This window comes from Aquarana catesbeiana, linkage group LG01, assembly GCF_042186555.1.
Source record: "Aquarana catesbeiana isolate 2022-GZ linkage group LG01, ASM4218655v1, whole genome shotgun sequence".
Lineage (NCBI taxonomy): Eukaryota > Metazoa > Chordata > Amphibia > Anura > Ranidae > Aquarana > Aquarana catesbeiana.
Genome location: NC_133324.1, coordinates 682,418,277 through 682,445,635, shown reverse-complemented (window position 1 = coordinate 682,445,635; position 27,359 = coordinate 682,418,277). Strand labels below are relative to the sequence as shown.

General features: G+C 42.4%; 1 protein-coding gene across 1 annotated transcript in view; it reads left to right on the top strand.

Moving 5' to 3' along the window:
• The first annotated feature begins 433 nt into the window (after positions 1–433).
• Positions 434–27,359, top strand: part of PRSS12 (serine protease 12) — a 321,958-nt gene continuing 295,032 nt past the window's right edge. Inside the window, exon 1 of the mRNA XM_073603187.1 lies at positions 434–1,406. Within this exon, the coding sequence (XP_073459288.1) occupies positions 983–1,406 (424 nt within the window). The 5' untranslated portion in view covers positions 434–982. The remainder of the gene's footprint in view (positions 1,407–27,359) is intronic.

Here is a 27,359-nt window from a genome sequence, read left to right as displayed (position 1 = left end):
TAAATCTCCAGCATCGTCTTGAGTCATCCTGACAGTCCTGTTCACCTGCAGCTATTGAGCCTCATAGTTCAATGTCTGGAAAATATAAATGCATGAGTAGGTACTCTGCACATCTTTTTTGCTACTCGCCCAGGATTCTAATCCACTGTTTTGGAGGAAAATTCTAAGAAAAAAAAAAAGTTTTGGCACATTCACAGATTGTTGTGGGACAACCTTTCTTTCTTTTTCTCATTTACTTCATCAATTTATAACAGTTACATTTTGCTAGACAGCATTGGAAGCATTTACTGGAAACTTTTCCTTTAAAAAAAAAAACTGTACCGGTGCTTTGGTAGAAATGTCATTCGCATGTTTGATTGATACCCCGTACTTCCTTGAGTTAAGCCCCAATTATTGGAATGACATTGCTTGAAGGAAAAAAAAAAATATTTGCACCATCTGTCTCTAATTCTCTTTCTGAATTGTTGACATTGGAAAGTACATGCAGAACATGGCTTCATTTAACTTTGTTGTATAGTGCTGTAACTTTCAGATGCTTCATGCTGGCTCACATACCTTCAGAGCAATTCCTATGTAAAACTTGGCAATCCACGTGCACTGGAATTTGGAGACTTGTATTTTTTCAAGTGTAAACAAAAAGCCTAGGCTGAGGACACAGCTTTTTAGTGCCTTCTGAGGAATTCCTAATTGTCTCTGTCTTTCTCATAGAACTTCTTTCTGTTTCAGTAAGTAACCTAGCCCACATAGTCTCCTTTCTCCTCCTCCTCCTTTACCAGCTTCTCCCTTTCCTCATCTAAGGATTGGTCTGTCTTTGTCAGCCCCGCTATACTCTGTTGACTTTTGCTGGGAAGACCTGCATTTTTCCTGCATGAATATGAAATGGGCTGGATGGGATTAGGGGGAAGTGGCAACTCCGCCTCCCCCATCAGATTCAGGACTAGATTAGTGGTGGAGATGGAACAAAACAGACAGTACTGGCAGCATGACAATAACCAGCTTGACTCTAGCTCTAATTTTAGGGAGCATTCCTATAGTGGGATGCTTTGATAAGTCTGCCAGCTCATCCCTTTATCATTTTCTCCAAAATCATCAGACACTTCGTAGGTCTCATCAACTTGCTCATCATTCCCCGCCTCAGCACCCCCTACCTGCCCACCAACATCATCACACTGGCTGCCCAAAGTACACAGGTCGAGAGGGCTCTATCGGTGACTTTATCAATGTTACAGAGTTTGGTGTCGATTGCCTAAACTGGCTGGAAATTCCCACTTACTTGGAAAGAACTCCAGGTAAAGGATTGGGGGACCACAACTTCTGCAGGAACCCGGATGGGAGGAGTAAACCTTGGTGCTTCTTCAGGAACAATCATGGTAGAGTGGACTGGGCATACTGTGACTGCAAACAAGGTAACTACTTTTAAAAAAAAAAATTGCCATCTTTAAATTAAGATTGGAACATGCAGATTATGTTTACATATTCTAATCATCTGATATTTATTTAATTAGAGAATTAAAAATAGTATTTAATAATACTTGAAGTTAATTCGGGAATATCAATAGCTGACCGCATGTTATTAACATTAGAGAAAATTCCCATCTTTAAATTAAGATTGGAATGTGCAGGTTGTGTTTAAACATTCTAATCATCTGATATTTAATTAATTAGAGAATTAAAAAAATGTATTTAATCATACTTGAAGTTAATTCGAGAATATCTATAGCTGACTGCATGTTATAAACATTAGAGAAAAAGTTTGCACTGTCCAATTTGTGTTGAAATAAAGTTTTAAAATATCAATTCCTGAAGTGTAAAGTTGTAGGCTATAACCAGTTAAAAGTCTATGATCCTGAAGCTACAAAAGAAAAGAAAATGTTTACCATGCCACAGATTAGTGTGACATATGTATGAAGACAAGTATGAAACTTTAGGATACATTATTTCTGAATCCACCAATTAGATTACAGATTACATGTTTAGAGTGCATAATCAAAAAAGAAAACAACTGATTGGTAGTCATGGATAATATCTATTATTATTATTATTATTATCTTATTATTATGACCCATAGTACGCAAAAAAGTGCTCATACTATAAACATAACCTACTGCAATTCTCTGCTACCCATACAGAATGCAGGTTGCTGTATATTTACAGGAGTATGCCAAATTAGTCAACCTTAATGGGACTCTGGGATTAATTTACTAAAACTGGAGAGAGCAAAATCTGGTGCAGCTCTGCATAGAAACCAATCAACTTCTAACTTCAGCTTGTTTAACTAAGCTTTGAAAAAAATCAGAAGCTGATTGGTTTCTATGCAGAGCGGCACCAGATTTTGCACTCTCCGGTTTTAGTAAATCAACCCCTCTGTTATGAAGCAAAAATCTTTGTGGCATGGCCTTTATTTACTTCGCAGATCACATGCTAAACCTGGAGCAGTGACATCACTTGTAGAATAGCTGAGTATGTTCTACTATAATGCAGCTAGCATGCAGAACAGGAGTCACCTTATTACATTATTTCACACACAGGTATCTTGTGCACAGCCTCCATTTACAGACAAAATCTGTTCAGATGTGTGTCTGTGTTTAAAGAGGAACTTCTCCCTAAAAGGGAAGTTTCCCTATAACACTCCCCCTCCTCTCCCACTTTTTGGAGGGTTTTTTTTGTGGCGAGGGGGTCTAGCAGGTACTTTTAGCAGGTACCCGCTCCCACGTCTGCTTTAACCACCTAGCCAATCAGAGAGGAAGTTTTCCCCCCTCTTCTCCCTGCCTGCAACTTTCTGGGACATGCCATTGGTCCCAGGAGTCTGCGGGTCCAGTCACAAAGCACAATGAGGCTCGAACAGGTGGGAAGCCACCTGTGAAGCCACAAGAAGTTCCCTAAGTAAACGTGCTGGCACCAGGGTGCACAAGAATGGTGAAGAATCGGCCCGGGGGGAGGAGGAGTGCTGGATCCTTGGACAGGTGAGTGTCCATTTTTAAGTCAGCAGCTAGCTGTTGACTTTTAATTTTTTTTATTAAGACTGAAGAACCAATTTAAAGTGAGCTCTTTTAGCTCAGAAAAATCTTACTCAATGTTATCATTATTTATTACAGGTATAGCACCAACCATTTACATATTGTACATTCATTATCAGTCCCTGTTACAATCTAAGGTTCTATCTCACATATTAGGGTTCATTTAGACAGGAGACAAGACAATCAGCATGTTTTTAGAGTGTGGGAGGAAACTGGAATATCCTAAAGAAACCAACGCAAGCACAGGGAGAACATGCAAACTCCATTCAGTCAGTGTCCTGGTTGGGATTTGAACCAATGACCTTAGTGCTGCAAGGCAGGAGTGCTCACTGCTAAGCCATCGTGCAGGACCAGGACCAGGACCAGGACCAGTTACTGTTACGTGTACTACTCTCTGAGATCTGTTCATTATGTGTTGACAGTTTGACGAGCGTGTACAAATGCTAAAATGTATGGAAAAATGTTTTGGAAAAGAAGACGTAAATGTGCTGAAATAATGACTGAAGTAAAGCTTCTCCTATTCAGAACATAAACCTAATAGGCTTTTCCAGTAGGAAAGAGTAATCAGGATGTACAAAGTGCAGCAATCCATAGCAACCAATCAGATTTCAGACTGCTGCGGTCAGTCCTGTTAGGAGAGGATTAGTTGCTGGCTGTGATGAGTTACTTCTCTTTGCACATCATGATTGTTCTTGCAGGGCTCTGCTGATAGTTTAAATAGTATATGTGGATAGACAATAGTGACCGTGTACAATCATATATTATGAATGATATCATATGACGTCATCGATGATAAATAGGTCTGGTCATGGCGTCTAGTTTGAACTGTTATAACTTACTTTACATTCACACCCTTTACATATATGATGTCTGCTTGACTGAAAGGTGCAAGACTTTTGGACTCATTCAGTAGATATTCAGAGGACCTGAAAATGACAATAACCTATAGCAACCAGATACATGTATTTTACCTGATAGGACTACTATAATCTGAATTCTGTTTTTTTTTCTAGAGGTCACCACACTTTGCACATTTCCATTGCCTTTAGCGTTGCCTTTCTAAACATGTCACTTTCTGTTAGATGACTCATGTTAGATGTCTGTATAGCTGAGCATAGAGTGCTCAGACAGCCACTGAGTTTTTATTTTGAATAGAATTCTTTATTACTGTAAATGTGACCCAGTTTCCAGCAGTTGTAGGACACTTCATTATACTGGGGCAGTTTTCTCACATTCATTTCACATTTTGCTTGTTCAAAAACAGTTTTCCAAAAACATGTTACGTATGCCTTTGCAAAAAATCTAAATATGTCTAGATTTGTGCATTTTTATAAAAGTTATAAAAAGATAATTTTGCACAAAAGTTTAAAATTTTCTTCTTTGTGATGCCCTTCAAGCTGCTTTGCTAACACATTGTGAAGCATACACAAACGTATATATTAAGTGTTTTTTGTTTAATTGATTTAGTTGTGCTAAGATTTGAAGACACAATGGATACAGTGCCTTGAAAAAGTATTCATACCCCTTGAAATTTTCCACATTCTGTCACGTTACAACCAAAAACGTATATGTATTTTATTGGGATTTTATATGATAGACCAACACAAAGTGGCACATAATTGTGAAGTGGAAGGAGAATGATAAATGGTTTTCAAATTTTTTTACAAATAAATATCTGAAAAGTGTGGCGTGCATTTGTATTCAGCCCCCTTTACTCTGATACTCCTAACTAAAATCTAGTAGAACCAATTGCCTTCAGAAGTCACCTAATTAGTAAATAGAGTCTACCTGTGTGTAATTTAATCTCAAATCTTTATAAATACAGCTGTTCTCTGAAGCCCTCAGATGTTTGTTAGAGAACCTTAGTAAACAAACAGCATCATGAAGACCAAGAAACACACCAGACAGGTCAGGGACAGGTCAGGGATAAAGTTGTGGAGAAGTTTAAAGCAAGGTTAGGTTATAAAAAAATATCCCAAGCTTTAAAGATCTCATGGAGCACTGTTCAATTCATCATCCGAAAATGGAAAGAGTATGGCACATCTGCAAACCTACCAAGACACGGTTGTCCACCTAAGCTGCAGGTTGGGCAAGGAGAGCATTCATCAGAGAAGTAGCCAAGAGGCCCATGGTAACTCTGGAAGAGCTGCAGAGATCCACAGCTTGGGTGGGAGAATCTGTCCACAGGACAACTATTAGCCGTGGACTCCAAAAATCTGGTCTTTATGGAAGAGTGACAAAAAGAAAGCCATAAGAAGTCCCATTTGCAGTTTGCAAGAAGCCATGTGGGGGACACAGCAAACATGTGGAAGAAGGTGCACCATCCTCACTGTGAAACATGGTGGTGGCAGCATCTTGTTTTGGGGATGCTTTTCATCAGCAGGGACAGGGAAGCTGGTCAGAGTTGATGGGAAGATTGATGGAGCCAAAAACAGGGCAATCTTATGCCGCATACAGATGACTGGACTTTCCGCCAGAAAAGGTCCGGCGGAATCATTCCATCAGATATTCCGATCGTGTGTGGGCTTCATTGGACTATTCCTTTTGAAAATTCTGACGGACCTAGAAATAGAATATGTTTTAAATCTTTCCGACGGAATCAATTCCTATTGGGAAAACCGCTCGTCTGTATGCTATTCCGACAGACCAAAAACAACGCAAGGGCAGCTATTGGCTACTGGCTATTGAACTTCCTTTTTCTAGTCCCGTCGTACGTCATCGCGTTCCAAACGATCGGACTTTGGTGTGATCGTGTGTAGGCAAGTCCGTTTCAGCAGAACTCCGTCGGAAAAACCGTCAGAGTTTATTCTGATGGAAAAACTGGTCGTGTGTACGCGGCATAAGAAGAAAACCTGTTAGAGTCTGCAAAAGACTTGAGACTGGGGCGGAGGTTCACCTTCCAGCAGGACAATGACCCTAAACATACAGCCAGAGCTACAATGGAATGGTTTAGATCAAAGCATATTCATGTGTTAGAATGGCCCAGTCAAAGTCCAGACCTAAATCCAACTGAGAATCTGTGGTAAGACTTGAAAATTGCTGTTCATGGACGCTCTCCATCCAAAGCTTGAGCTATTTTTCAAAGAAGAATAGGCAAAAATGTCACTCTCTAGATGTGCAAAGCTGGTAGAGACATCCCAAAAAGACTTACAGATGTAATTGCAGCAAAATGTGGTTCTACAAAGTATTGACTCAGGGGGCTGAATACAAATGCACACCACATTTTTCAGAAATTTATTTGTAAAAAAATTTGAAAAACATTATATCATTTTCCTTCCACTTCACAATTATGTGCCACTTTGTGTTGGTCTATCACATAAAATCCCAATAAAATACATTTACGTTTTTGGTTGTAACATGACAAAATGTGGAGAATTTCAAGGGGTATGAATACTTTTTCAAGACACTGTATGTGAAGAAAAAAAGGATAGACTTTTTATTGTATTCTGGAAATGTTATAAATAAATCAGGTCACCCGTTCAAAATATATATGTATAACTTTTTGATTTCCTATCCAAACTTGATCCCCATGTAATCCTGTCCATTTTCCATGGCCTCCTTTTTTTCACACCCTTTGTACTTTTAGCAGATAGATATAAAACTTTTACATTTCTTGTCGTGATCGCTTTAATCTTTTCATCATCTCTGTTCTAAAAATAAACTTGGAAGGTATATGAACCAGTGCAGATTTGATTGTAATCACCTCAGTGCTTGTCGTGGCATGGACGCCTTTGCATAACAACTTGCTTTTATTCAGCCCATCATGACATTATCCTAATATCTTGCAACTTTTTTCTTCTACTTTTGTATCTGCTATCTTTGTTCCCATTTACAGTATGTTCCTAGAAAGCCTTGAACATATTAAATGCAGGATGAAAATCCACTGTAAACCTATGTAATATACAGTCACTGGCTACTTTTTTAGGTACACCTGTTCAATTGCTTGGTAACGCAAATTTCTAGTCAGCCAATCCCATGGCAGCAACTCAATGTATTTAGGCATCTAGATGTGGTGAAGAGGACTTGCTGAAGTTCAAACCAAGCATCAGAATGGGGAAGAAAGGGAATTTAAGTGACTTTGACCGTGGCATTGTTGTTGGTGCCAGACGGGCTGGTCTGAGTATTTCAAAAACTGCTGATCTACTGGGATTTTCATGCACAACCATCTCTTGGGTTTACAGAGAATGGTCCGAAAAAAGAGAAAATATCCAGTGAACGGCAGTTGTGTAGACGAAAATGCCTTTTTGATGTCGGAGGTCAGAGGAGCATTTGCAGACTGATTTGAGATGATAGAAAGACAACAGTAATTTAAATAACCACTCGTTACAACCAAGGTATGCAGAATACCATCTCTGAAGCACAACACATCGAACCTTGAAGCAAATGGGCTACAGCAGCAGAAGACCACACCGGGTGGCACTCCTGTCAGCTAAGAACAGGAAACTGAGGCTACAATTTGCACAGGCTCACCAAAATTGGACCATAGAAGATTGGAAAAATGTTGCCTGGTCTGATGAGTCCCGATTTCAGCTTCAACATTCAGATGGTAGGGTCATAATTTGACATAAACATCATGAAAGCATGGATCCATCCTGTCTTGTATCAATGGTTCAGGCTGGTGGTGGTGGTGTAATGGTGTGGGGGATATTTTCTTGGCACACTTTGGGCCCCTTAGTACCAATTGAGCATCGTTTAAACACCATGGTTTACCTGAGTATTGTTGCTGACCATGTCCATCCCTTTATGACTACAGTGTACCCATCTTCTGAAGGCTACTTCCAGCGGGATAATGCACCATGTCACAAAGCTCAAATCATCTCAAACTGGTTTCTTGAACATGACAATGACAAACTCCAATGGCCTCCACAGTCACCAGATCTCAATCCAATAGAGCACCTTCAGGATGTGGTGGAATGAGAGATTCGCATTTAGGATGTGCAGCCGACAAATCTGCAGCAACTGTGTGATGCTATCATGTCAATATGGACCACAATCTCTGAGGAATGTTTCCAAAACCTTGTTAAATCTGTCATGAAGAATTAAGAAAGCTCAGAAGGCAAAAGGGGGTCCAACCCGGTACTAGCAAGGTGTACCTAATATAGTGGCTGGTGAGTGTATATATACATGCAATATTTTGTTTATTTTTTTAAAGTGGAACTAAACCCTCCTATCTTTTTCAGCCAAGGAAGTTGCTATCTTGGCCTCTGTTTGATCTTCAACTGCCATGATGCTGCACATGTGATCAGTTATGAAACCAGTTGACGGCGCAACCAATGTGACAGTTAAATTCCCAGCACGTGCCAAGATTGTTTTTTTTAAGCTGTTAAATCAGTGGATTAAGTTCCACTTTAAGCTGTGAACCTGTGGCCTCAACCAAAGCCCACAAAGATGCCATTTGGTGTTGAATGTTTGCAAGCTAGAGTTATAATGGACTAATCCTACTGCTATTCATATATCAGAATTCTGGTATAACCAGTGTATTCTGGAGGTTGCCAAGCACTCTCATTCACCCCAATGTATAGTCTGAGTTTATTTAGGTATATAAGCATGTTTTCCATTGCACTGTACAATACACTAAGCCAAACCATCCTACTACAAGTCCTTACATGCCTCCTCTAAGTGCGATGGCTTCCCACATTGCCTATTTGCCGACTGGTAAAAAATCTGGTCCTAGGTTGCCTGGACCTGCGAACATTCCATTTCCTTAAATAGGAAGTTTCTCCTTCAAAGCAGGTATGCCCGGTTTAAGTCTATGGGACATCAGTATGCAGGAACAGGCAATAGATTTTTACTAGGAGGGATGTTGAGAATGCAGGAGGCTTCTGCAGTCACAGTAGGGGATGGTTCAGCTTAGCTTTTTTAGGGGGTTAGGGAAGAGTTCTGGGGAAACAATTACTGAACTTTTCTTTAAAGCGGACCTTTATCCATTAATATGACCCTCTTCCCTCTGATCCCCCCCCTCCCACCTACAAAATTTGGGTAGAAATAATTTTTTAAACAAATTGTTTTTGATAGTTTAACATGCTCAGCTTTCTGCATCCTCATCTAGGTGAGGATGATGTATGCACAGACACATGGTGGGAATTTTTGGACCTTGGTTAGCCATGTGGCATAACTGCGCATGCTTGAAATACGAGTAAAACCTCTGCTTGTGCGTATAAAGCAGCAGCCGTCTTCCAGTCTCTGGGACCTGGCAGAGCCATGTGGTGTGTCTGCAGATGCACAGGGGGTTTTGTGCTATTCTGTGCATGTGCAGACGCCACGTGGCTCTGCCAGGTCCCAATCTCGGGCCAAGATGGCAACATTTGAGCACAATGACAAAAAAGAGCTTTGGCCTACAAGGAGGACAATATCAGATTCTGTTACCTAGAAAGTATGTATTCTTATGAATATGTATAATATATTTAAAAAGGGGAAAATAGCTACATACGGGTGAAGTTCCTATTGAAAGTGACCCTGTCAAAGGGCAAAATACCAGACTGTCAAGGAAATAGTTACTCGCTGACTCAAATGCTGCATGCTCATTCCAGGCACGTGACTTTGTAAATAGATTACATTTTAGTGCCTTACAACTAGTAAACACTGCCGTAAAGTGAACCTGATGTCAGATTTTACACATTTGAGTATTTACAAAAGCCGCGTACACACGAGCGGAATGTCCGATGGAAAAAGTCAGATGGAATCTTTTCATCGTCTATTCCAATCGTGTGTAGGCCTCATCGGTCTTTTTTTTTTTTCGAAAATTCTGACGGACCTAGAAATAGAACATGTTCTAAGTATTTCCGACTGAACCAATTCCTATCGGGAAAACCGCTCGTCTGTATGCTGTTCCGATGGACCAAAAATGACGCATGCGCTGAAGCAAGTACGAGACAGAAGCTATTGGCAACTGACTATTGAACTTCCTTTTTCTAGTCCCGTCGTACATGTTGTACGTCACCGCGTTCTGGACGGTCGGACTTTGGTCGGACTTTGGTGTGACCGTGTGTAGGCAAGACCGCTTGAATGGAATTCCGTCGGAGAAACCTCCAGAGTTTATTCCGACGGCAAAACCGGTCGTGTATATGCGGCATTATTCTTAAAGGAAAAGTCCAGCCTGAGCTCGTTTGGCTGAGCTTCTCCTCTGGGTCACAGGAGTGCATTTCGTTTTGCACTCCTGTGACCCGTTTTCATCAGATAGCGGCCTGAAGTCCGCTCTCTGCTGACGTCACACAGATCAGTCCAGGCAATGCGTCATCCCAACTCTGGGAGTCTGGAGCCGCCAGCTACCTGGACTGATGGCCGTCTCAGCGAGCCACTGAGAGGCTGAAATGACCGCTCTCCGCCCCTCGATAGCTCAGCGCTCCAATGAGCGTGGAGGAGAAGAGCAGGAGAGCTACTGGCTGACAGGCAGCAGCTCTCCACTCGAGGAGCTGAGAGAACCGAGCCATCGGCGGTGTTCCTGGCTCGGTTCTCAGTGCAGAGGCAGCGGGATGCTGCATCCACCTAGGTAAGTATGATTATGGGAAAAAAATTTTCCCATACTTCTCTTTTAACAAGCAGTCAATAAGCTTTTAGAACTCACAAACTTATGTAGCCTTGGGCAATGTAGAGCAATTAATCCTCAAAGTTCACAGAAAAAGTTCTCTATATTAGCTCATCCTGCTCCACCATCCCTTCAGTGATTCAGCAGCTCAGCTTACCTTCCACCAGCCTCCCAGAAGAGGGTGACTTCACACACGTGCTCCCCCCCCCCCGTGTGAATGCGCTCGCCTCCAACAGTGTGACCGCACACTTAAAGCGGAGTTCCACCCAAAAGTGGAACTTCCGCTCATCTGATCCCTCCCACAATTGGCACCTTTCAGGGGGAGAGGGGTGCTGATACCTGTATTAGACAGGTATCTGCACCCACTTCCGGGTATAGACTCCCGCAGGAGTCACGCCCCCTTCCTCACCCCCCCCCGCTGTCTCCTGGGAAACACACAGGTCCCAGGAGATAGCGGGGACCACTTAGGACACGCAGCGCAACTCGCGCATGCACAGTAGGGAACCGGGAAGTGAAGCCGCAACGCTTCACTTCCTTATTCCCTCACCGAGAATGGCGGCGGCAGCAGCCGAGAGCCGAGCTATTGCTCAGCTTCGGCTGCTGACATTGCTGGACTCCTGGACAGGTAAGTGTCCGTTTATTAAAAGTCAGCAGCTGCAGTATTTGTAGCTGCTGGCTTTTAATATTTTTTTTTCAGGCGGACTCCCTCTTTAAGTTTTGGTCCAAACAGGCAGTTGAACCACTCCTGGGCATTATCGCTGTAAATGTATTTAGAAAACATAACATCAGGGTACTCACACGTTTTATTAAGCATAGGATTCCTCTCCAAATGACTTTCAAACTTGTATGTGTCAGCAGCTTGTACAAACAAGCATGTATCCAAGCTCCTCCACCGTCCTGGCCCCTCCCCTACATGTGACCACACAGGGCCAATCACGTGTCTTCCTCAGGGAGATCTGGATCAAAATCAAGATCAAAATCGTAATGGGCTAGTATGCATTGCATACTAGCCCATTATGTGGCACTTACCTGCAAACAAAGCCTGCGTTGTCCCCACTGGTGGCCACATCCATCTTCACCCCTCTTCCTTCTGGGGCAACGGGCTCCGGCTTTGTGCTTGGCCGGAGCCGCATGCTGTCACTCCCACCCATGCACACGGGAGCCATCAGTCATGACACTTGCGAGTGAAGAAACGGCGCGGAGGGCACAGTGTAGAGCAAATATCTCATAAACGGCGCCCCTTTAGTAGATATTTCCACTACCTATAGGTAAGCCTTATTCTAGGATTACCTATAGCTAAAAGTTGAGAGAGAAAAATATCACTGCTCTGAAAGAGGTTTGTGAGGAACAAATATTTTCTCCATGCTGGAAGTAACAGGTGCCGGCAATGCTGGTAATTGAGAGGTAAACGAGAAATCCTGGACAGCTGCACTCAAAAGTAATCTTCAATCATTATTTAAATATGATCATAAAAATACATGCCACAGCATCACAAAGCAGGAAAGCTGACGCGTTTCACACTGTAGTCAGTGCTTAATCATAGCTCATATTTTTGTGATCATATTTAAATAAAGATCGAAGATTACTTTTGAGTGCGGCTGTCCAGGATTTCTCGTTTACCTCTCTATAGCTAAAAGTCACAATCAGAGGTTTACAACCACTTTAAAGTGGTTGTAAACACTTACATATACCCAGTAAAGTCACTACCCCCAGGTGATACACAGGGATGAAACATAAGTTGTACCAGTTCATCTGCAGTTTCCTCCTCTCTAAAGCAGTTCAAAGTGTAGAATTTGTACAGCTTGTCTGAGCTTCAGAAAACAGGGGATGGGAATCTGAAGTTACACACTGCAAAGTTCAGTGAGGAGAGCTCTAAGAGCTGATTGGAGGGAGAGGACACACCCCCGTTCAAACAGCACACAGAAACAGCTGAGGCTGTCAATCACAGGCTGTGTGCTGGAGCTCCCTTCCGTTATCTTTTTTTCTCTTGGTATCAGGAAAATTTGTTTACTTAATTATTCAGATTTCTGTGGTTGTCTGGTTCACACACATGTTATAACATCATTATCTTTCCTGTGATGTTACATATGGAAACATAACTATTGTAAGTATAAGAACAGTAAATGGCTCACCCATTCTTTCAGTACTTTTCTGTTTAAAGATTCTTTTTCAGCTTTATCTCTTAGGTACATTAGTGATCGGTCTGGAAAATCCATCTCAGACAAATAGTTTTTCTCTCAAGATCAATTAGCAGAGGGGAGTCTACAGAGGTCGGAGACTGCTCATAGAAATGCAATGTTTCCTGTTGTGACCATAATCAGCAGCATCCTACAGCAATTAACTTGTGTCTATGGGCACCTTTAGTTTTAAAGGACAAGTTCATCTTTTTTGGGAAAAAATAATAAAAGCATATATTTTTGCAGAAAAAAAAAATGTGCATTTGTTTCTTTTTTCCCCATAGGAGCCTAGAAAGCATTGCACCCATGATCAGTGGATCAGAGGTGCAATGTCAGACTCCTGGAGACACGCCCCACAGCTTTCAGCCCTTACCTCCATATGGGCTGTTAGTTTGAAAGCTGCAGGACTTGTGAATGAACTACACGGACGCTCATCAGCACCCTCACAGTACATTGAGCTCATTACAAATAAATTTGAAGAGACAACGCCCTGTATAGCTGTGTTGTTTTTAAAAAGTGACAGTGGGTGCAGGGAAAAGAACCCCCACTCACCGTCACAGGGGGGTGGATCGGGTGGGGGTACTGGTGGAGCATATTACACAGTAAAGTGACTATCCTCAGGTGATACGCAGAGATGAAACAAATCCTCCTACATAAGTTGTACCTGTTTATCTGCAGTATTCTCCTCTCTACAGAAGTTCAAAGTGCAGTTACACACTGCAGAGTTCAGTGAGGAGAGCTCTAATGCCGCGTACACACGGGTGGACTTTTCGACCGGACTGGTCCGACAAACTTTCCGATGGACTTTCGACGGACTTTTGACGGACTTTTGAACGAACGGACTTTCCTACACACGATCACACCAAAGTCCGACGGATTCGTACGTGATGACGTACGACCGGACTAAAATAAAGAAGTTGATAGCCAGTAGCCAATAGCTGCCCTAGCGTGGGTTTTCGGCCGTCAGACTAGCATACAGACGAGCGGGCTTTTTGACTGGACTCGAGTCCGTCGGAAAGATTTGAAACATGTTTCAAATCTAAAGTCCGTCAGATTTTTGACCAAAAAAGTCCGCTGCAGGTCCTATGAAGCCCACACACGGTCGGATTGTCCGCCAGATTCGGTCCGTTGGACCAGTCCGGTCAAAAAGTCTGCTCGTGTGTACACGGCATAAGGCTGCATTCACACCTGAGCGTAGCGTTTTCAGGCAGAAAGTCACGCAATTTTACTGCGATTTTTGCCGTGTTTTTGTTCAGGTCAAAAGGTCACCAATGTAAAAAGAAGAAAAATGCCCACATCTGACTGAATTAAGCTACAAAAAAAGGTCCAGAATTTTTTTGAGCTTCAGGCGTCTGGCTTCTGGCATTTTGGAGTGGAGATGTGAACCATCTCCATAGAGAATAATTGATTTTTTTCCCCTGCAGTGTTTTGGAGATGCAGGCTTCAAGCTACAAAACGCTCAGGTGTGAATGGGGCCTAAGAGCTGATTGGAGGGAGTGGGCACCCCCCCCCCCCCCCCATTCACACTGCACACAGAAACAGAGCTGAGGCTGTCAATCACGGGCTGCGAGCTGGAGCTCCCTCCCGTCACCTTTTTTTTTTGGGTATTAATAAAGTTTTGTCATATACTGTTACTATACCATGAGAAGGTACCAATAGTGTAAGCTTAGTGCATACAAGCTACGTGACAAATAAATAAATAAATACATACATAAAAAATATTCAATATAGATGCAATAGTGCCGTTAAGTATTATTTTAGAAGTTGCAAAAGACACTCAAGCCCTAAAGCAAATGTATTATAATATGATAATTGACCCTCAACCTAAAATTAAAATAAACATATATAAGTGTATGTATCAGTACATATGGACAAATGTACATATGGACAATTCAAATATGAATAAACAAGCATATACGTGCTATTCCGTGACAAAGACAAAGATTATAAAAGTGAATAAAGCAAAAAAAAAAAAAAAAAAAAGGCAAATGTGTGCCAAGGAATCACACCACCAACATGTAAGGTAAACTCCTTACCGGAGACACTGATCCCACAAAGAGATCATGAAGCATCCTGTTGTCCCACAACACCAAATATTCAGACACCCAACTCCATCTGGGTATGATCCTGTGTAAATGTGCTCAACACAGGGGATTTAAAATCAAGAAGTGGCCACCATAGTGCAGTATTTTTAAAATAATGGACTTTTAATAAGGTAATGTACTTACAATAAGAAGATAATCACAGGCATGTAACAAACAATAAGTATTGTCGTATTCCCACCAGCGTGCGTGAAGACGTCACGTGTTTGGCCCTACCAAACGCATTTCCCCGTAAACAACATCTTACAGTGTAACGTTATACCGTATGACGCTATACCAAATCAAACCTTAAAGTGATTGTAAATCCATTTAAAAATAACAAACAGGTTTAGACTTGCCTCCACTGCACAGAGCGACCCCAAACCTCCTCTACTCGGGTCCCCCGCCGGCGCTTCTGGCTCCTCCTCTCAGGTGAGTGCCCCCGTAGAAAGCCGCTTGCTATGGGGCACTCATGCAAGCTCGCTCCTGAGCCTTGCTGGCTGTGTCCTATAGACACAGACATTGGGGCTCTGCCTCGCCCCCTGCTCCTTCACCACTTGCTTTGATTGACAGCAGCAGGAGCCACAGGTAAGGCCTGTGAGGCCAGGAAGTGAGGGGAGAGAAGAGCTACAGACTGGCACAGCACTGGATTAAGTGAGGACAATGAGATATGTGTAAGGGTGGGGATACTGTTGCCTAAAATTTTTTACCTTAATGCAAGGAAAGCATTAAGGTAAAAAAAATGTTTAGGCCTTATAATCACTTAACCACTTCCATACTGGGCCTATTCTGGCACTCCTCTCCTACATCTAAAAATTATCATTTTTTTGCTAGAAAATTACTCAGAACCCCCAAACATTATATATGTTGTTTTAGCAGACACCCTAGGGAATAAAATGGCAGTTGTTGCAACTTTTTATGTCACACGGCATTTGCACAACAATTTTTCAAACTGTTTTTTTTTGGGGGGAAAAAAAACAGTTCCATGAATTAAAAAATAACAAAACAGTAAAGTTAGCCCAATTTTTTTCTATAATGTGAAAGATGATGTTACGCAGAGTAAATAGAAGCCTAACATGTTGCGCTTTAAAATTGTGCACACTTGTGGAATGGCGCCAAACTTTGGTACTTAAAAATCTCCATAGGTGACGCTTATGGACGCTTAAGTTTTTTTACAGGTTACCAGTTGAGAGTTACAGAGGTCTAATGCTAGAATTGTTGCTCTTGCTCTAACGCACACGGTGATACCTCACATGTATGATTTGAACGTCGTGACTTTCTCTTTACATTTTTTTTTTTGATAACTTTTATTCCTATTACAAGGAATGTAAACATCCCTTGTAATAGGAATGGTGCGTGACAAGTCATTTGTATGGAGAGATGTGGGGCCTGTAAGACCCCACATCTCTCCTCCAGGATGGAAAGATTGAGATAAAAAAAATAAAATGACAGATCTCTTTTTTTCCAGCCAAGATCTCGGCTTTGTTTACTTCCGCCGGCCAGACATGATGTCATAACATCACGCCCAGGCCTCCAACGGTCATAGAGATAACTGGGGACCATCTGGTCACCGTAAATCTCTATGATCTTTGTACGGTGGCGGTGGATTCTTTCTCCGGGTCGCCGATGGCACAGGTGAGCCCGGAGAAGCCCTGAAGAGCGGTGGGAGGGGGGGGATGTCCCCTCCTGCCGTCTGTAAGAACGATCAAGTGGCTGAACTGCAGCTGCAGGCATCATTCAGATATCTTTAATAAAAGTCAAAGATGTCATATGACGTCCTTGGGCTGGAAGTGGTTAAAAAGGGTTGTAAAGATAAAAGGTTTTTTACTTTAAGGCATTATCTGCATTAAGGTTAAAAACCTTTCCACATGAGCCTGACCCCAATGTCGATCAAGCACTGTGCCCATAAGTAGCAGCGCTGCTCTTCTCTCCCCTCTTCTTACAGGAGGCTCGGCATTGGCTCCTGCTGCTCTCAATCAAATACTGTGAGCAGAGAGTGGGTGGTGGAGCTGAGCTGCATTGTGTGTGTTAATAGACGCACACAGTACAGCTCAGGATAGAGCCTGCACAGGTTCCCCCATAGCATGCAGCTTCCTATGGGAGTACTCAGATTAGAGGAGGAGCCAGGAGTGCAGGCGGGGGATCCCAGAAGAGAAGGATTGGGTCTCCTCTGTGCAAAACCATTGCACAGATTAGGTAAGCATGACTAAGAATTGTGCCGTGGACCAAATCCTTTAAAACGATTCTGAGACAGAAAGATTTTTCTTGAGTATATACAGATGTGCTCATAAGTTTACATACCCTGGCAGAATGTATGATTTCTTGGCCATTGCTCAGAGAATATGAATGATAACACAAAAACTTTTCTTTCACTCCTGGGTAGTGTTTGGCTGAAGCCATTTATTATCAGTCTTTATCATCTTTTTAAATCATAATCACAACAGAAACTACCCAAATGACCCTGATCAAAAGTTTACATAACCTGGTGATTTTGGCCTGATAACATGCACACAAGTTGACACAAAGGGGTTTGAATGGCTATTAATGGTAATCATCCTCACCTGTGATCTATTTGCTTGTAATTAGTGTGTGTGTATAAAAGGTCAATGAGTTTCTGGACTCCCGACAGACCCTTGCAACTTTTATCCAGTGCTGCACTGATGTTTCTGGATTCTGAGTCACGGGGAAAGCAAAAGAATTGTCAAAGGATCTGTAGGAAAAGGTAGTTGAACTATATAAAACAGGAAACGGATATAAAAAGATATCCAAGGAATTGATAATGGCAATCAGCAGTGTTCAAACTCTAATCAAGAAGTGGAAAATGAGGGATTCCATTGAAACCAAATCACGGTCAGGTAGACCAACTACAATTTCAGCCACAACTGCCAGGAAAATTGTTCGGGATGCAAAGAAAAACTCACAAATAACTTCAGGTGAAATACAGGACTCTCTGAAAACATGTGGTGTGGCTGTTTCAAGATGCACAATAAGGAGGCACTTGAAGAAAGATGGGCTGCATGGTAGAGTCACCAGAAGAAAGCCATTACTACGCAAATGCCACAAAGTATCCCACTTACAATACGCCAAACAGCACAGAGACAAGACTCAAACCTTCTGGTATAAAGTCATTTGGAGTGATGAGACCAAAATTGAGCTTTTTTGGCCACAATCATAAACACTACATTTGGCGAGTCAGCAAGGCCTATGATGAAAGGTACACCATTCCTACTGTGAAACACGGAGGTGGATTGCTATTGTTTTGGGGATGTGTGAGCAACAAAGGCACAGGAAATTTGGTCAAAATTGATGGCAAGATGAATGTCGTATGTTATCAAAAAATACTGGAGGAACATTTGCATTCATCAGCCAGGAAGCTGCGCATGGGACGTACCTGGACATTCCAACATGACAATGATCCCAAACACAAGGCCAAGTCGACCTGTCATTGGCTACAGCAGAATAAAGTGAAGGTTCTGGAGTGGCCATCTCAGTCTCCTGACCTCAATATCATTGAGCCACTCTGGGGAGATCTCAAGCGTACATGCAAGACAGCCCAAGAATTTACAAGAACTGGAGGCTTTTTGCCAAGAGGAATGGGTAGCTTTACCATCTGAGAAGATAAAGAGCCTCATCCACAAATACCACAAAAGACTTCAAGCTGTCATTGATGTTAAAGGGGGCAATACACAGTATTAAGTACTGGGATATGTAAACTTTTGATAAGGTTAATTTGGGTAGTTTCTGTTGTGATTATGATTTAAAAAGAGTAAACACAGTTCATTGACAATAAATGGCAAGTTTTTGTGTTATCATTCACAGTCTCTGAAAAATGGCCAAGAAATCATAAATTCTGCCAGGGTATGTAAACTTATGAACACAACTGTATGACACTTTTTATGAATTTCACAGACTGCTTGATCACGGCTAGAATGTACTGTGTTTATCTGAAATAGAAATGAACGTTCAGCCCTTTGTACGTGCAGCCTTACTAGTACATATGTAGCTATTTGTTTACTTTACTTCATTTTACAAATTTCTGTGGCTGTCTGGTTCACACACATGTTAACACATCATTATCTTTCCTGTGATGTTACATATGGAAACATAACTATTGTAAGTATAAGAACAGTCAATGGCTCACCCATTCTTTCAGTACCTTTCCGTTTAAAGATTCTTTTTCAGCTTTATCTCTTAGGTACATTAGTGATCAGTCTGGAAAATCCATCTCAGACAAATAGTTTTTCTCTCAAGATCAATTAGCAGAGGGGATTCTACAGAGGTCGCAGACTGCTCATAGAAATGCAATGTTTCCTGTGACCATAATCAGCAGCATCCTACAGCAATTAACTCGTGTCTATGGGCACCTTTAGTTTTAAAGGATAAGTTCACCTTTTTGAAAAAAAATAATAAAAGCATATATTTTTGCAAAAACAAAATGTGCATTTGTTTCTTTTTTTTTTCCCCATAGGAGCCTAGAAAGCATTGCACCCATGATCAGTGGATCAGAGGTGCAATGTCAGACTCCTGGAGACACGCCCCACAGCTTTCAGCCCTTACCTCCATATGGGCTGTTAGTTTGAAAGCTGCAGGACTTGTGAATGAACTACAAGGTCACTCATCAACGCCTTCACAGTACATTGAGCTCATTACAAATCATTTAGAAATGACGCCACCCACACAGCTTCACTGTTTTTGAAAAGTGACAGCGCAAGCAGGGAAAAGAACTCCCACCCACTGTCACAGGGTGGTGGATCAGGTGGGGGTACTGGTGGAGCATATTACACCCTAAATATGAGTGTAATGTGTATCATGTACCAAAAGGTGAACTTAGCCTTTAAAGAAACCCTGTCACCAACCTAAAAATGCAGCTTTGAGAACATTTCAGGTTTTGAATGCATTTTTCTTTTCCATAAACAATTTTGTTCACATGCAATGTCCCTCTCTCACAGACTGCCCACCATCCATGGCGTGCCAGTAACATGGGGCCAAACTGTAAGCCCTCTGGGTCTTTCATGTTAAAAGCATGTCTTTGTGCCACGGATACCAGTTGCTTCAGGCCTGAAAGGTTCTTGGGATTGCAGGATAGCGCCTCTCTCTGCCTATCCACCACTGGTCCCTAGCTAGGCCAGGTTTGTGATACTGTGGATACACCGGGATTCTTCTTCATCTAGTGCATTGGTTCTCAACACCTGTCCTCAGGACCCACTAACAGGCCAGGTTTGCAAGATAACTGAAATACATCACAGGTGATATAATTTGCTGCTCAGTGATTGCAGTATTCTAGTCTGCATCATCCCAAGGTAGAACTTAAAATCTGGCCTGTTAGAGGGTCCTGAGGACAGGAGTTGAGAACCACTGATCTAGTGGGATTTTCTAAGAGATGCACTGTCCAGCTTCGCCTAACAGGGTACTCCTGGTACTCAGCAACAAGATTAAAGGAATACGCTTCAGACAAAAGAAGCAGCCAGAGGCTCATGACTAGGGTAGCTCAGAGGTACCTCTGCTACTGATACTTAGCTCCCTATACCTCCAACCCCCCATTCCCATTAAACACATGACACTGGTTGGAGTTAAATGGCCATCCGTTAAACAACATAATTAATAAATAACAATTTAAACAGTAACATAAAAGAAAGCTAGATGTCCCCAGCCTCAAGAACACCGACTCAGGGACATTAACACTTGCCCCGCAGACCTTACAGGTCTACCACTACCTGGTCCCTCTTAGTGGACCACTCCCAACAAGAGGACACCATACCAACGATGGTTCCCCACTTGTATCCCACCGAAAGATTTTTTTAACCCCATCCAAGGGGTTCCAACAGTCATCCCCATGCCTACACCTGAAAAACCAACTTACCCTATCTCAGGCAGTGAGGACGTTCCTCTGATGGCTTCCCAACATTGACTGCTACAGTACTACCCCTTCCTCCAGTCTTTTCTCCTACACTCCTCCCCATCACCCCATCTACTAACCATCTACTAACCAATCATGTAAGTAAAACTGCTACCTATCTCTTTGGCACATTAACCCTCAACTGTCTCAACTGTCTGGTTCCCCTTTCACCCTGTCACGCCAGCTCTGCGCTTTATTCGTTCCTCCTAGCTCCAGGCCTTCCTTTCTGACACAAATTTATTATAGCAGTCACATTTAAAAAAAAAGTAGTTGTAGCGCACCCCCTTAAGGGCTGCAGATGAACTGGGATTCCCCACCCTGCACAACCAGGCACACCAAATCTTCACAGGCACTCTTGAGACAGAGAACAGTTCATTACATTGTTTTTTACTTTTTATTGAGGGTTATAACTTGGATAGAGATGGGAGTTTATGGGATGCCCACTCAACTATAGCAGAACTTCAGGGACATTCTTCCTATATACAGTCTCTATATACAACTCCACTCCTTCCTCCAGCACACACTTGCTTGCAGAACCCAGCTGCACCACTGTTGAAGATCTGACAGCCACTCAGTCAGATTAACCACATCCTGCCCATAGTCAAATGACGTCCGCAGGAGGGATCTCCCATCCTGGGCGGGTGTCATATGACGTCCTCGGCTTCCCGGCCGTCTAGGGGGCGCGCCCACGCCGCCTCACTCGGGAGCCGATGCACGTGCCCGGTGGCCGCGATGTCTGCTGGGCACCTGCGATTGCCGGTAAAAGAGCAGGGACACAGATCCATGTCCTGTCAGGGGAGAGGAGACTGATCGTGTGTTCCCAGTACAGAGGAACACCAATCGGTCTCCTCTCCTTGTGAGTCCCCTCCCCCCTACAGTTAGAATCACTCCCTAGGTAACACAGTTAACCCCTTGATCGCCCCCTAGTGTTAACCCCTTCCCTGCCAGTGACATTTATACAGTAATCAGTGCATATTTATAGCACTGATCGTTGTATAAATATGAATGGTCCCAAAATAGTGTCAAAAGTGTCCGATATGTCTGTCACAGTCATGATAAAATTCGCAGATCGCAGCCATTACTAGTGAAAAAGATGTAAAAAATGCCATAAATCTATCCCCTATTTTGTAGACACTATAACTTTTGCGCAAACCAATGAATATACGCTTATTGCGATTTTTCTACCAAAAATATGTAGAAGAATACATATCGGCCTAAACTGAGAATTTTTTTTTTTTTTTTTTAAATTGGGATATTTATTATAGCAAAAAGTTAAAAATATTGTGTTTTTTTCAAACTTGTCACTCTTCTTTGGTTTATAACGCAAGAAATAAAAACCGCAGAGGTGATCAAATACCACCAAAAGAAAGCTCTATTTGTGGGAAAAAAATGATAAAAATTTCATTTGGGTACAGTGTTGCATGACTGCGCAATTGTCATTCAAATTGCGACAGCGCTGAAAACTGAAAATTGGCCTGGGAAGGAAGGAGGTGAAAATGCCCTGTATTGAAGTGGTTGCCCATTACAGTAAACGACACATCTAAAAAAGACGCTCGGTCCTTAAGTGATTAACTTATCCGTAGGCAACGAGTAACCAGTATCAGCAAGCTTTTACTGGTTACCAGTTTAGAGAGTTACACAGGAGGTCTGGCACTGGTTTATTAGACCCCAGATTTCTTTTTTGGCCTCCAAACCATCTGATTGGTTTGATCAGATGCTTTCCTAGCTGGTAGCAGCTTGTTTACATCAGAATAAAACTGGAAGTGACGATATTCTCATCACTTCCAGTTTCTGATCTCACAGAGGGAGGAACAAGGTCAGTTCCTCTCTATGTGTTCAGTGCCCTGAATGCCGCTGGTCTAATCGGTCCTGGGCTCCCCTCCCATGCTCCCGATGGGAGAGCCCACATATGATGTCCTATGAGGGGGAAAGTGGTTAACCTGCAAAGCAGCCGGACAGGGTTGTATACATGCTGTGGTTGCAATGCTTTACAGCAGCAAAAATTATAGCCCTGCCTTGTTCTGTGGGCAGTATTAATGCTAGACACAACACAGTAAACAGGCCTGTGCCGCATCTGCCTTGCAACCACCTTGCAATGAATGCAGTTGCTGCATAGCGGTGCAGAGTTAAAACTGCAGGTCGCTTTTCAGATGGATGGCAAGGGCTGCCTCAAACGTAAACAAGCCCTAACAGACTTGAATACAATCTAATCTAAACTTACAGTATTTAACACTGAAAGTCACTGAATTGGACAAGAAAATTTTGAAAAATAGAAAGGGTCCTACAATGACCATATACAGGCAGCAGTAGATTATTTGACTGTCCTGGTTTAGAAAATGGCCCAGCTAAAAAAAAAAAATACTGAAAGGTGGAATTACCCTTTAACACAATACTACCTTTCAAGCTATATAGTACTAGTGACAGTAATAAATGATTTTTGTACCTTTATCTGCAAAGCAGCAAAACAAGTACAGCCCATGGCATGCCACTTATATGGGTTTTATTGGGAGCTGCAGATTGAGTCTAAACAAACCTGCCTACCCTAGACTGTGACAGTCTGTCTCATACAATCTATCTTGTCTTATTCCTTTCGTCTCTGTGCAAGCTCCAAACACAGCAAGGCCCATGTTACTATTAACTATTGATTTTTTTTTTCTAGCTATTTTTTCTTAAAATGAAGCTAGAGTGCGCTATATCATCTAAATAACATTCAGATAGCAGAAAATGTCTCAGCGAAAGCTGTTATGTCATGGGAAGACATTAGCATGTACATTTTTCTTCATGCTATCAGCGGGGATCGTGCGCAGTTTTGGTAGGGGTCTTTTATAAAACACACAATAAAGCTGGGTTTGTTTAATAAACTGTTATCTCTTACCAGAGATTTCCCTGAGGTGCAGTCTCATGAAGGAAAGTAAGCAGACTTGTTTGAACGCCTTTGCTGTCAGCTAAGATCGCACCAGTCATGAAAAATAAAATGCACAATAAATGCCTCCAGCTGAACAAAATGATTTATTTACATGCTATTTCAAGTATTTTCCAGCCTTGCTTTGTGGGCAGGGTAAAGGTCAAGCCCAAGCGGACTACAAATGTTTAAGGATAATAGAACTAAGTTTTAGGGCTGAATACACATCCTATATATAGAACATGACTATACCTGACACCGGGAAGAGACTGTTAGCTGGGATTTGGTGTGGCAAACAAGACACCAATTATTACATGTAGCAACCTTTCTCAACCAGGGTTTGTAGAACCCTGGGGCTCCTCCAGGGGTTGCTTGGGGTTCCTTGAACAAGAGCAATTTCTGACTCTGAAGAAAGTAACCGATGAAACAATTACATTTTTAGCTATCTGTAAGAAGGGTATTCTTCCCACTGACCTCAAATGTAAAAGGCATTCTTCTCAGTGACCTTTTAGAATAATTATTAGCAGGGGTTCCCTTAGACCAGAAAGTGATTTCTTCATGATGAAAAGATTGAGAAAGACTTGTAAGTTTGCCTTCAGCAATATTTTTCCACAAATCCCCCTATGCAATTCAATATCTTCTGAATAGTACCAGAGCTCCTCTTGTTTCAAATGCTGTACCTCCTCCCATTATACAGGCAGCTGTGGAGGGGGCCTCTCCCCGATCCCCCTTAAACCACCTACATTCTGCTGTATGCAGGATGGGTGGAATACTAACATTTTGAATTGCCTGGCTACTCTGGGCCATTCAGACCACACATGTTATCAGTGTGCTCTCTCTTCCTCTTGCTAAATTTAATAGTGTCCACCAGTGTTGCCAACCTGCCTAGATTGAAATTTACTGAACAATGCCAAACATTTACTGGCACAGCTAAGTTTTTACTGGCATTTCCAGAAGCTACACAATTAGGCCTCTTTCACACGGGGCAGATCAGTCATGATCCGCCCCGTGAACACACGCTGGCTCAGCGGGGATCGCTCCGCCGATCCCCGCTGAGCAGGAAGATGACAGGTGCATCGCTGCACGCTGTGCAGCGACGGACCTGTCAGAGCGCCGCTCTCCCCTATGGGGGGATCGGATGATGACGGTCCGTAGTGTCCGTCGTCATCCGATCCGATCCGAAAACGGAGGGAAAAGTAGGTTTTTCCTCCGTTACACTTTTCGGATCGGAGCGGGGTCGGATGTCAGCGGACATGTCACCGCTGACATCCGACGCTCCATAGGGATGACTGTATGTCCGTTTTTCATCCGAAAACGGATGGATGAAAAACGGACATACGGATCATCCGTGTGAAAGAGGCCTTACAGTTTTAAGTGCAAATTTCAGTATCTCTGCCACAAAAAGTATATATGCCAATATCCCAATAGCAATATGATTTAAGGTAGATATGAAGGCAAAAATCATATTTCTTATTTTATTTTCGACATAGTAAGTAAGTAGCTCAGGGACAGGACTCAGCTCAGGAGGGCAATAAATTAGAATGGGCAGGCACACACATATGAAATTGACTCTCATAGTGACATGGACAGCAGTGTGCAGCAGCACAGATGATGATGACACCTCACCGACATGGCACATCCCCTCCTGAGTCCCAGTGTCAGTCTCTCTCCGCGCCAAGTGGTCCCTTCAGTCCACTCCAGTCCAAACAGCACTGACAGTCCCGCTCCTGGCTTGCCTTGCTCCCGTCCCACAGACCCCTCCCTTGCACAATGTCACACGACACGTTCAGTCACCTCCTCTGCCAGACCAGCCCACCCCCCCCACTGGTGCCGGATGGTCTCTGGCGGCTCTGGCCCAGAACCGCACATGCTCACTTCCAAGCCGAGCATCACAGCCATATTTTTTACTGGCAACATTTTCCTGTCACTGACATTTACTGGCAGGAGGAAAGTGGCCATTTTTTACTGTCTGCCAGTAAAAATACTGATGGTTGCAACACTGGTATCCACTCTGGGTCATTAAAACTGAGTCAGTATGTAGTTCGCTCTCTCCTTCTCTAGATGCAGTAACTAAACACAGGAGAGAGAGCACTGCGCACATGCACAGTTTGAATGGCCTGCAGCTGCCGCTAGAGGGCGTGTAATTATAGTGCTCAACCTGTCGAGGGGCCAGCATTTTTTACAGAGATGCCCCACAGCTGCATATGTAATAAGTGTCGGGGCGGCATTTAAAACAGAAGTACTATTCAAAGATTTGGAATTGCATAGGTGGCTTTTTGGAAAATGTTGCTAAAGGTGAACTTATACTTTAAGATACTCATGTATAGGACAAAAATCTGAGAAAGTAAATTGTTTTAAACATTACCTATCAGTAATTTGCCTGTACAAAAAGTGCAAATGACTTTCCCATACAAAATGTTTGCCGGGGATGGCATGTATAAATGCAAGAAGACAACATCTGCACATGTATTCAGTAATGATGCAACAATTTCTATTGTTCCTGCTTAACTGAGAGTTTGCAGAGGTGAAGAATGTCTATCGGCAGCCCTTCCCAAAGCATTAATTTAGCTACCCACCACATACATTTATCTCCAGGGTTTGTGTAGCAAGAGCTCTCTACTTGAGTTCCTTTGTCCACCCACCTGTCATGGCTTTCTTTTACTTTATGATAAGGAGAATGCAGCAGGAGATCAAAAAAACTCTAGTAGTGTGGAGAAAAGTTGAGAAGTCTGGCAACTTGAGTTCGTAGTAAAAAGCCTTTGTCTTTATTTCTATGGCTAGCTTCACTTGAATTTTTTTGGCCTTCATGTTAAAGACAGCCATTCAGTCTACCCTTTAACTCCATTGGGTTGATTTACTAAAACTGGAGAGTGCAAGATCTTGTACAGCTGTGCATGGTAGCCAATCAGCTTCTTACTTCAGCTTGTTAAACGAAGCTTTTAACAAAAAAAAAAAATTGGAAGCTGATTGGTTTCTATGCAACACTGCACCAGATTTTGCACTCTCCAGTTTTAGTAAATCAACCCCAGTGTATCTTAATCAGGGTTCCTCTTGAGGTTGTTACCTGTTCTTTGAGCAGTGAACAATGTGGGATTGATCTTCCACCTACAATGACTACCAAACCAAGGGGGCAAAATTCCACTAACTACCAATGTAAGGGGACTTAAACAATGTTCACTAATACTAAAGAACAACACAATTTTATTATCTGCATTTTCTTCTACAGTTTCTATTCATTTAAAGAATATTACTAAAAAAAAATTTGTAGGGAGTTGGTAATCCAATTATATGCAATGGTGTCAAGCGTTTTAGGTACAACTCATTACTTATTCTTTCACCTAAAACTTTCTTTACCATATTGATCACACTAATGTCCCAAAGACCTGATAATTTTTTCAAGGGATCCTCAGTGTAAGAAGATTGAAAAAGGCTGCTCCATCTAATTTAAGTTATAGAACTCTGCACCTATCAGAATGTAGTTTGAACTGGTGCATGTGAGGGATGATTTCTGGAGTGCTCTGATATATATTAGGGTCAAGCCCAGAGGGCCTTAAGTGAAGTGATGGAGGAATCATAGACACATCTGCTTCAGTATGATGACCTTTTGTTCCTTCAAAGCTCCCAAGATGGGCTCTAGACCAACAGGAATTCAACTCTAGCCCAGTGTAGCTATTTCAGTATTGCTGTTGTACACTGTAGATCTGGACTACTTTCACCCACTCAATTTATATCCAGCCTGTCCAGCTACTTTTATAGAACCG